We start from the raw sequence: 12,066 nt of genomic DNA, 5'->3' as shown, positions 1-12,066 counted from the left end.
AGAAGAAATTCCTCCTTATCTCGGTCTTACGTTGGAGTCTCCTTTTAAAGTGTGGCCCCTAGTTCTAGTTCCAGTTCCAGATTTCCCCATGAGGGAACGCATCTTCTCAGCATCTACACCATCAAGCTTCCTCGGAACCATACTTTTCAATAATATCTTCCCTCAATTTTCTAAACTGCAGAGTATAGGCCAAACCTGCTCAACGTTTCCTGATAAATATATCCCTTCATCCCAAGAATCAGCCGAGTGAACCTTCCCTGAACTGCCTCTAATGTAAATATATTCCTCCTTAAGTAAGGAGACCAAAACTGCACAGTACTCCAGGTGCCGTCTCGACAATGCCCTGTACAGTTGTAGCAAGTCTTCCCTACTTTTATACTCCACCCCCCTTGGCCATCATTCCATTTGCCTTTCTAATTACCTGCTATACCTGCATGCTAACATTGTGATTTATGTACGATGACTCCCATTTTCCTCTGTGCTGTAGCATTTCTGCCATTTCTCTCTCTTTAAATAATATCCTGCTTTTCTATCGACCAAGTTTATGCCCACTGACTTAACTTTGCAGATTCGTCCTGTCTTTGCATAATCAGCAAATATAATTGTTGGTGCCATAATCTGAGTCACGAATATAGATCATATTTATTGAGGCCCCAGCACTGATGCTTGTAGTATTCCCCTAGTTACTGTTTCCAGTCAACCTGAAAAATGAGCCATTCATCCCAACCCTTATTTCCTGTTAAAGTCCTCTATCTGTGTTAACATATTGCCTCCAACACCATAAGCTCTTGTGCAGTAACCTTTTATGTGGTGCCTTATCAAGCCCCTTTTTGAAGTCCAGATGCACTGCATCTACTGGTTCTTCCTTATCCACCCTGCTGACACATTCACCTATATACTCAAATTTGTCAAACCTGATTTCCCTGTCTCAAAATCAGACATTCAGCCTGACAGTATTCTGATTTTTCTAAATGTCTTAGTATCTGCTTAATTGATTTTGGCATTTTTCCACAGGTGGCATGGTGGTTGGCACTGCTGCCTCACAGCGCCAAGGACCCATGTTCAATTCTTGTCTTGGGTGACTGTCTGTGTGGAGTCTGCACGTTCTCCCTGTGTCTGCGTGGGTTTCCTTTGGGTGCTCCAATTTCCTCCCACAGTCTGAAAGATGTGCTGGTTAGATGCATTGGCCATGCTAAATTCTCCCTCAGTGTACCTGAACAGGTGCCGGAGTGTGGCGACTAGGGGATTTTCACAGTAACTTCATTAGTGTTAATGTAAGCCTACTTGTGACACCAATAAATAATATTTAAATGTTAGACTAACAGGTCTATAGTTTCCTGTTTACTGTCTTCCTCCTTTCTTGAATTTTAATGTTTTGTGGTTTTTCAAACCCCTGGGACCTTTGCAGAATCTTGGGAATTTTGGAAGATTACAACTAATGCAGCCACCATCTCTGCAGCAACTTCCTATGAGAGCGTAGAATGCAGGCCAATGGGTCCTGGGACTTCTCAGCCTTTAGTCCCATTCATTTTCCGAGCACCTTTTCTCTCGTGATCGGGATTGTTTTAATTTCTCCCTTCTTTATGCCCATTACTTTCCTGTTATTTGGGGGGTATTTTTTGTCTCTCTGACTGTAAGGTAGATGCAGAATATTTGATCAGTCTCTGCCGTTTCCTTGTTCCATATTTATTTCCCAATCTTGCCTTCGAAGGGACCAACACTCACTTTTGCTACCCTTTTCCTTTTTATATACTTGTGGAAGTTATTACTGTCTGTTTTATTTCTTGCTAGTTTTCTCTCCCAGTTTCTCCCTCTATTCTTTGTAGCAGGAGGATGACACAGTTCAAGTGTGCAGTGAGGCACTGGCATGTCATCTCAGCCTTGTGTCATGTAGTGTGCTGTTTGAAGTACTTGTGTGTGTGTAAGTGTGTAAGTGCGCGTAAGTGCGCGTGTAAGAGTAAGTGTGTGTAAGAGTGTAAGATTGCTGTGGGGGACAGCACCAGGCATGCACAATCAAACTATTAATATTTGACCTCGAGTGAGGATGCATTAGCCAGCAACTGATTCAGAATTTAATTGCTGCTGCTTCTGGGGAAAGAATCAAACTATGTAGAAAATTATTTCTCATTCTTTGGGATGGCACGGTGGTTAGCACTGCTGCCTCAACGCCAGGGATCCGGGTTTAATTCCGGCCTTGGGTGACTGTCTGCGTGGGTTTCCTCCGGGTGCTCCGGTTTCCTCCCATATTCCTAAACTGTGCAGGTTAGGTTGATTGGCCATGCTAAATTGCCCCTTAGTATCAGGGGGCTAGCGGAATAAATACATGGGGTTACGGGGATAGGACCTGGGAGGGATTGCTATCGGTGCAGGTTTGATGGGCCGAATGGACTCTTGCACTGTAGGGATTCTATGATTCATAATCTAAAAGATGCTCTTTGCAGAGCTTCGTTAAAGCGATGCTGAGGTGAAATACCTTTATTGTGATTTTTAAAAAATTCATTCATGGGACATGGGCGTTGCTGGCTGGCCAGCATTTATTGCCCATCCCAGTTGCCCTTGAGAAGGTGGTGGTGAGCTGTTGCCTTGAATCGCTGCAGTCCATGTTCTGGGGGTTGACCCACAATGCCGTTAGGGAGGAAATTCCAGGATTTTGACCCAGTGACTGCAAAGGAAGGGCTATATATTTCCAAGTCAGGACAATGAGTGGCTTGGAGGGGATCTTGCAGGTGGTGGTAGTCCCATGTGTCTGCTGCTCTTGTCCTTCTAGAAGAAAGTGGTTGCGGGTTTGGAAGGTGCTCTCTAAGGATCTTTGGTGAATTGCTGCAGTGCATCTTGTAGATAGTACACACTGCTGCTACTGAGCGTCAGTGGTGGAGGGATTGTGCCAGGTAGGACTGCAACCATCGGAATGTTTGCCCCCTGATACCCATTGATTCCAGTTTGATGCCACACTCGGTCAAATGCAGCCTCGATGTCAAAGGCTGTCACTTTCACCTCACCTCTGGAATTTAGCTCTTTCGTCCATGTTTGAACCAAGGCTGTAATGAGGTCAGGAGCTGAGTGACCCTGACGAAACCCAAACTGAGCGTCACTGAGCAGGTGCTGCTTGATAGCACTATCGATGACCCCTTCCACCACTTCACTAATGATTAAGAGTAAACTGGACGGTAATTGGCTGGGTTGGATTTGTCCTGCTTTTTATGTACAGGTGATGTGGAGATGCCGGTGTTGGACTGGGGTAAGCACAGTAAGGAGTCTCTCAACACCAGGTTAAAGTCCAGCAGGTTTATTTGGTAACAAAAGCTTTTGGAGCACTGCCCCTTCATCAGGTGAGTGACCTGAAGAAGGAGCGATATTCCGAAAGCTTTTGCTGCCACATAAACCTGTTGGACTTTAACCTGGTGTTGTGAGACTTACTCTTTTTGTGTACAGGACATACCTGGGAAATTTTCCACATTGGGTAGATGCCAGTGTTGTAACTGTACTGGAAGAGCTTGGCTAGGGGAGCGGCAAGTTCTGGAGCACAAGTCTTCGGTACTATAGGCAGAATGTTATCAGGGCCCATTGCCTTTGCAGTATCCAGTGCCTCCAACTTGTTTCTTGATAAACTTGTTTCATGGAGTGAATCGAATTGGCTGGAGACTGGATGGATTATCCACTCGGCATTTCTGGCTGAAGATTGCTGCAAATACTTCAGGCTTATCTTTTACACTGATGTGCTTGGCTTGTCCATCATTGTGGATGGGGACATTTGTGGAGCCTCCTCCTCCAGCGAGTTGTTTAATTGTCCACCTCCATTCATGACTGGATGTGGCAGGACTGTAGAGCTTAGATCTGATCTGTTGGTTGTGGAATCACATAGCTCTGTCTTATCACTTGCTGTTTTTGCCGTTTGGCATGCAAGTAGTCCTGTTTGGTAACTTCACCAGGCTGCTCCTGGCATGCCCTCCTGCATTCTCCATTGAAAGAAGTTTAACAACACCAGGTTAAAGTCCAACAGGTTTATTTGGTAGCAAAAGCCACACAAGCTTTCGAAGCTCTAAGCCCCTTCTTCAGGTGAGTGGGAATTCTGTTCACAAACAGAGTTTATAAAGACATAGACTCAATTTACATGAATAATGGTTGGAATGCGAATACTTACAACTAATCAAGTCTTTAAGAAACAAAACAATGGGAGTGGAGAGAGCATCAAGACAGGCTAAAAAGATGTGTATTGTCTCCAGACAAGACAGCCAGTGAAACTCTGCAGGTCCACGCAACTGTGGGCGTTACAAATAGTGTGACATGAACCCAATATCCCGGTTGAGGCCGTCCGCGTGTGTGCGGAACATGGCTATCAGTTTCTGCTCAGCGACTCTGCGCTGTCGTGTGTCGCGAAGGCCGCCTTGGAGAACGCTTACCCGAATATCAGAGGCCAAATGCCCGTGACCGCTGAAGTGCTCCCCAACAGGAAGAGAACAGTCTTGCCTGGTGATTGTCGAGCGGTGTTCATTCATCCGTTGTCGCAGCGTCTGCATAGTTTCCCCAATGTACCATGCTTTCCATTGAACCAGGGTTGATCCCCTGGCTTGATGGTAATGGTTGAATGGGGGGGTATGCCGGGCATGAGGTTACAGGTTGTGCTGGAGTACAATGCCACTTCTGTTGCTGGTCCGCAGCGCCTCATGGATGCCCAGTCTTGAGTTGCTAGATCGATTCAAAGTCAGTCCCATTTAGCACGGTGATGGTGCCACACAAAACGATGGAGTTTATTCTCAATGTGAAGGCGGGACTTCGTCACCACAAGGACTGTGCGGTGGTCACTCTTACCGATACTGTCATGGACAGATACATCTGCAGCCGGCAGATTGGTAACGATGAGGTCAAGCATGTTTATTGAGACTGAAGAGTGTATGGGGCAAATGTGTAGCTACATAATGTGTTAAACCTACTAGATACAAAGCCTTACATTTTGTTATCGCATTTTGTGAACATGTTTGCATCAGCTTTTCCACATTTTAATTTCCTGTCAGCATCTTTATCATGAACATTGTCTTTGCAAACTTCTGTGGTGTCATTATACTCTCCTGCAGTGGTGCTGCTGCTTCACCTACAGTTGGCTGTTCAACCTGTGTCTCACTCACATACTCCAACCAAATCCCCTTCGTCACATTTAACTATAAACATCAAAGCATGATATAAAAATGTCAGAATCTATGACTTTAAAATGGGGAGTTGATCGCAGCTGCATGTCATAGAAGGAAGCTATTTGGCCCATTGAGCCTGCACCAACAACAATCCCACCTAGCCCCTATCCCCATAACCCCACGTATTTACCCTGCTAATCACCCTGACACAAGGAGCAATTTAGCATGGCCAATCCACCTAATTTGCACAATAGGGGGAGGCCATGGCCTAGTGGTATTATCGCTAGACTATTCATCCAGAAACGCAGCGATTGTTCTGGGGGACCCGGGTTCGAATCCCGCCACGATAGATGGTGGAACTTAAATTCAATTTTTAGGGGCGGCACGGTAGCACAGTGGTTAGCACTGCTGCTTCACAGCTCCAGGGTCCCGGGTTCGATTCCCGGCTCGGGTCACTGTCTGTGTGGAGTTTGCACATTCTCCTCGTGTCTGCGTGGGTTTCCTCCGGGTGCTCCGGTTTCCTCCCACAGTCCAAAGATGTGCGGGTTAGGTTGATTGGCCAGGTTAAAAATTGCCCCTTAGAGTCCATAGATGCGCAGGTTAGCGGGGTTAGCGGGTTAATATGTGGGGGTAGGGCCTGGGTGGGATTGTGGTCGGTGCAGACTCGATGGGCCGAATGGCCTCCTTCTGCACTGTAGGGTTTCTGTGATTTCTTCTATGATCTTTGGACTGTGGGAGGAAACCGGAGTACCCGGAGGAAACCCATGCAGACACGGGGAGCACTTGCAAACGCCACACAGTCATCCAAGGCTGGAATTGAACCTGGGTCCCTGGCACTGAGGCAGCAGTGCCAACCACTGTGCCACCATGCCACCCCAGTCCAATTATCTCTGATCGTTATACAGAAGACAATGATTGTTCTTGACTTTGTATATACAATGTCATAAGAGTGGGTTAGTATTTCACTAAAAGGTATATCCTCTAACAGTTTTGATTAATCAAATGAAATAGTTCACAGTAACTTCATTGCAACGTGAATGTAAGCCCACTTGTGACTAATAAATGAACTTTACACATTTCTGTGTACATTGCATCGTATTAATTTTTCAAAGATGCATGCCTCCATTTTATGTGCTTGGGGATGCTTGCACAGCCAGGTAACCATACAATTTGCTTGGTTAGAATATTTAAATATCAGTGGAGAGCATTGATGTGCCTTTATTGCCAAAAGTTATACTGTTTCCTACTGGAGTTTAGTGTGTGCAGAATACCTTTGTTAACTAACTTAAATGAGGATATGAAAATTTCCTTCTAAAGACTTAATTTGTTGTGGTTTACTTGCGAAAAAAGTCATGTTTTAGAATTGCCATAAATAAAGGTGAAATGTTTTAAGGATTACAGACTGATGGACTCTTTATCTTTCAATACTAAAAGACCCTCCGTATACAAACTCGGAACATCTCCCAGGCATTGTCAGATTCACTCGTGAAACTTATTGTTCTATTAAACAATGGCCCTGATACACACAAATGTTCATGTTTCAGTGGGAGGTTTTGTGGTAGAACTGTATGCTTTTTATTGCTCTCCAGTGCTGTATTTACTCGTGTCCTTTGTCTAGAACATGGTGAATGGCAGCATGGCTAGCTGCAATATTGTACTGAGCCCTATCTATGATAAATCTTGGATTGGTTCGAGTTACAAGATCTATATGGACAAGAGGAACTAAAGATGCCCGGGGTGAGTGCGGTGGGGGGAGCAGTTGTGGGATCAATCAGGTTCATGATTGCTATCCTTGGTCCACTGCTAATACATTATTAGTGACCACATTGGTTTGGTAGGGAGCTGTATTGACTATAACCTTGAGGAAGCAGTCCACAGGTTTGGAGACACAATGCGTACGTTGAATGCCAAATTTCTCAATCTAATCTCTTCACCCCCTCCCCTTTGCAAGACACCTTCTGGTATACTTAATGTATTTTAGTAATGATATCTATCACAAGGCTGCGATGGTGTTGAAGAAATGCTTGATTTAACCCTTGGTGTATGACTGTCACCATATCCTCTCCATAAACTTCAACTGTTCCAAATATTTGCTGTTTCCATCCTAACTTGTACAAACTCCCATTTGCACATTATCTGTTCACTGACATGCAATTTGTCAACTTTTCAATTTTAAAATTCTCATTTTTGTTTAAATTTTTGCACAGCATCCCCCTCCTTATCACTAAACCTTACCACCCTCTACAATTTCTGCTCCATATACATCTCCCATTCTTTTCCTCCCACCGTTGATGACCGTGTCTTCACTTATTCCAGCCCTAAATTCTGGAATTGCCTCTGGAAACCTCCCCTTTCTCTCCAGTAAAACTAATCTTAGCTCTTGATCAACTGCTTTAGTGTTTTCTCCTCGATCAAATTCGTTGGATAGCACTTGCGTGAATTGCCTTCCCAACATTTTACCAGCAAGTTGTTGTAGCCTGAATATCTCTCTGCAGCCTGTAGAGGTTTCTGGTAATCATCTACAGATTATTTTCTAGCTAAATTTAGTAAAATTGCTGCTTTGCTTAATGGCCTGTTTTGGCCATGGTTGGATATTAACGAGCCTGAACTGCCTGACTGCCGTTGGGACCCACAGCTATTATTACATGAGAAAGCTAGACCTGCCACTTTAAAAGCATCCAATGTGCATGTCCTTTCAGCACACCACCCCCCCCCCCCCCCCCACACCCACACACGCACACTCTAAGTAAGCTGGGCTTTCATTTCGCCTTTTAGTGTGAAACTACTCAGATTTGCTCTCTGTTTACTCCTTGAGTTGTGTGGTGTTTGTAGATGAGATAATGACTAAGGTTAAGATATTATTACTGGTGGCTTACTGGGAAATGGTCTGCAACTAATTACTGGTTTGTGCAGTTCTCTTTAGCACCAATTAAATCCTTCTAAAAATTGATCCTCTTGTATTTTTTTTTGTTTTTCTTAGCCTGGTTTTTCCTTGCAAGTTTTCCACCTCCCTGTTTTGAGTACAGTTCGAACAACTCCGCAAAGAGATTTAAATCTGAGGCAGTCCTAGCCCATAAGACTGAATAACTCATCTGCACTGCACTCAAGTGGATGCTATGGTAGACACTCAGTTCCTTTTGATCAAAATGTTCCATCTCTGTAATGTATACCAAAATGTAATCGAGATGGAGCACTCTGCCAGCAGAGTGAGAGAGAGGTGATGTTACAGTCTGCAACCGTTGTCTTGCTGTTATGGTCCATTCTGCAGAGTTTTTCTGCAGCAACAAATGGACAGTTTATCATCATAGCCTTTCACAAGTGGTGTTCCGATCATGTGACAGCTGTTTTGGTGCACAACATAGGGCAATCCATACTAATGAAGGAGTATGATGTCCCATTGTCAAAGCTTTTAAATTGCCATTGAAATAGTGGTCCTCATCATCTTTCTTGTATAATGCATTTTGTTAGTCCTTCATTGTTCCTAGCAGTTTCTGGAGTGGGGAAGTCTAGTGGTATATTGTACTTGTGTTTTGCAGAGAATTTGGACAAAGGCAGGTGTGAAGTCCATGAGGGGAGCTGCCTAGCCATATCACTTTGTAACCCATGTATAAATTATTTGGATGTCGTGACCAAATGTAAAATTTTCAAATTTGCAAGTGACACATTTTCCCCTCAAGTTTTAATTTGTGAGGAGGATGCAAGATGGCTTCAAGGGGACTTGAGTAGGCTAGGTGAAAGGGCAGGAACGTGGCAGATGGAACATAATATAAACAAATGTCAAGTTATCCACTTTGGTAGAAAAAAAACTAAGAAGTCTCACAAAACCAGGTTAAAGTCCAACAGGTTTATTTGGTAGCAAAAGCCACTAGCTTTCGGAGCACTGCTCCTTCTTCAGGTGAGTGGGAGGTCTGTTCACAAACAGGGCATATAAAGACACAAACTCAATTTACAAAATAATGGTTGGAATGCGAGTCTTTACAGGTAACCAAGTCTTAAAGGTACAGACAATGTGAGTGGAGAGCGGGTTAAGCACATGTTAAAGAGATGCGAATTACTTCCAGCCAGGACAGTTAGTGAGACTTTGCAAGCCCAGGCAAGTCGTGGGGGTCACAGATAGTGTGACATGAACCCAAGATCCCGGTTGAGGCCATCCTCATGTGTGCGGAACTTGGCTATCAGTTTCTGCTCAGCGATTCTGCGTTGTCATGTGTCGTGAAGGCTGCCTTGGGGAACGCTTACCCGAAGGTCAGAGGCTGAATGCTTGTGACTGCTGAAGTGTTCCCCAACAGGAAGAGAACACTCCTGCCTGGTGATTGTCGAGCGGTGTTTATTCATCCGTTATTGTAGTGTCTGCATGGTCTCGGGACATCGAGGCATGGTACATTGGGGATACCCAATGGCATTGATGTATTTAAGGGGTGGCTTGATGTATATTTCAAAAGCAAATAGCACATAGAGGCAAGTTGGGAAGAGGGAATTGGGGTGGTACAGTGGTTAGCACTGCTGCATCACAGTGCCAGGGCCCCAAGTTCGATTCCTGGCTTGTGTCATTATCTGTGTGGAGTCTGCATGTTCTCCCTGTGTCTGCATGGGTTTCCTCCGGGTGCTCCGGTTTCCTCCCACAGTCCAAAAGACGTGCTGGTTAGGTGCATTGGCCATACTAAATTCTCCCTCAGTGTACCCGAACAGGTACCAGAATGTGGCGGCTAGGGGATTTTTACAGTAACTTCATTGCAGCATTAATGTAAGCCTACTTGTGACACTAATAAATAAACTTTAGACTGAGGGGAGGCTTCTGTGGCGTATAAATGCTGCTGTCAAAGGACAGCCTCATTTAGAAGTTGCTCGATGGCTGGTGTGATCAGTGCTGCTTGTCTGATCGAGCTGGATGGAAGGGGTTTGAATCTACAACTGGTTGTGCTGCACTACACTTGAAAGTACTTGAGTTAGCATTGGGTGCTTGAGAGGATGCAAATCCCACTGCCTGTTGACAGTGAATGTCCACTCATGAAACTGTTCTTTGGCATAGAATCATTTGTGTTCTCATAAGTCAAGCGGTTACCCCACTTTCATAAAAATTGTTGCATCATATGTGAAAAATCCACGTCTTCTGTTTCTCAGGTCCTGATTTGTCGGAATTATCGGGGAGATGTGGAAATGTCAGAAATTGAACACTTTATGTCTATTCTGATGGAGAAGGAGGAGGAGTGTTCCCTGACGCCCATCCTATCACATGGAGCGGTTCGATTCATGTGGATCAAACACAACAATCTATATCGTATCCTTACAAAAGCTGCTTCTGCATAATTGCCCTTTTAAGATTAGAGGTGTAGGGTCCTATAATGGGAAACAGAGTCACTCTCTGGGAAGAATGTTGTAGCATTTAGCAACAGCAATGTTGGACCCTTTACAAATGTTATGTCAATTTGATCTTGGTCCTTCCAAGAAGCAGGTGCTGCCCAGCATCGAGGGCCTACCTGGCTCGCACAGCAGAAAACGTGCAGAGCATCAAGTCAAAAGTTAAATATGGACGAGCACAAATCCAAAACCTTGGGGCACTGCGGGCCTCCAGTACGTGTTACGGTTTGATTATATTCAATGACGAGTGGTATAAGCAAGATACACCTTGACCGTTGGCACATTCTGTATAAACACCCCAGTGTACCAAAGCTCCCAATGAATCATAGAACAACCTGAATAAGAACTGAACTGCATGCCTTACCTTAACAATATTTACTCTTGTTTTATGCCTCTCATAGAACATAGAACAGTACAGCACAGTACAGGCCCTTCGGCCCTCGATGTTGTGCTGAGCTTTGTCCGAAACCAAGATCAAGCTATCCCACTCCCTATCATTCTGGTGTGCTCCATGTGCCTATCCAATAACCGCTTGAGATTTCCTAAAGTGTCTGACTCCACTATCACAGCAGGCAGTCCATTCCACACCCCAACCACTCTGAGGGAAGAACCTACCTCGGACATCCCTCCTATATCTCCCACCAGGAACCTTATAGTTATGCCCCCTAGTAACAGCTACATTCACCCAAGGAAATAGTCTCTGAACGTCCACTCTATCCCCCTTATCATCTTATAAACCTCTATTAAGTCGCCTCTCATCATCCTCCGCTCTAAAGAGAAAAGCCCTAGTTCCCTCAACCTTTCCTCATAAGACCTACCCTCCAAACCAAGCAGCATCCTGGTAAATCTCCTTTGCACTCTCTCCAATGCTTCCACATCCTCCTTTATAGTGAGGTGACCAGAACTGCACACAATATTCTAAATGTGGTCTCACCAAGGTCCTTTACAGTTGCAGCATAACCCAACGGCTCTTAAACTCAAACCCCCTGTTAACAAACGCTAACACTCTATAAGCCTTCTTCACGGCTCTAACCACTTGAGTGGCAACCTTCAGAGATCTGTGGATATGAACCTCAAGATCTCTCTGTTCCACCACATTCCTCAGAACCCTGCCGTTGACCCTGTAATCAGCATTCAAATTTGTCCTACCAAAATGAATCACCTCGCCCTTATCAGGGTTAAACTCCATCTGCCATTTTTCGGCCCAGCTCTGCATCCTATCAATGTCTCTTTGCAGCCTACAACAGCCCTCCACCTCATCCACGACTCCACCAATCTTGGTGTCATCAGCAAATTTACTGACCCACCTTTCAGCCCCCTCCTCCAAGTCATTGATAAAAATCACAAAGAGCAGAGGACCCAGCACTGATCCCTGTGGTACACCGCTGGTAACTGGTCTCCAGTCTGAAAATTTTCCATCCACCACCACCCTGTCTTCTATGAGATATGATGTGGAGATGCCGGCGTTGGACTGGGGTGAACACAGTAAGAGTTTTAACAACACCAGGTTAAAGTCCAACAGGTTTATTTGGTAGCAAATACCATTAGCTTTCGGAGCACTGCTCCTTCGTCAGATGGAGTG

The 12,066-nt window shown here is 44.8% G+C and overlaps 1 protein-coding gene across 1 annotated transcript in view; it reads left to right on the top strand.

Annotated features, from left to right (window-relative positions):
- The window catches only part of LOC144479424 (AP-1 complex subunit mu-1), a 127,469-nt gene that overhangs the window by 11,353 nt on the left and 104,050 nt on the right, over window positions 1–12,066 (top strand). The window contains exon 2 of the mRNA XM_078198072.1: window positions 10,248–10,404. Coding sequence (XP_078054198.1) covers window positions 10,248–10,404 — 157 coding nt within the window. The remainder of the gene's footprint in view (window positions 1–10,247; window positions 10,405–12,066) is intronic.

Source organism: Mustelus asterias, chromosome 26 (assembly GCF_964213995.1).
Source record: "Mustelus asterias chromosome 26, sMusAst1.hap1.1, whole genome shotgun sequence".
NCBI classification, from domain to species: Eukaryota; Metazoa; Chordata; class Chondrichthyes; order Carcharhiniformes; family Triakidae; genus Mustelus; species Mustelus asterias.
The sequence above is the reverse complement of the archived record's forward strand: the minus strand, read 5'-3'. Positions and strand labels throughout refer to the sequence as shown.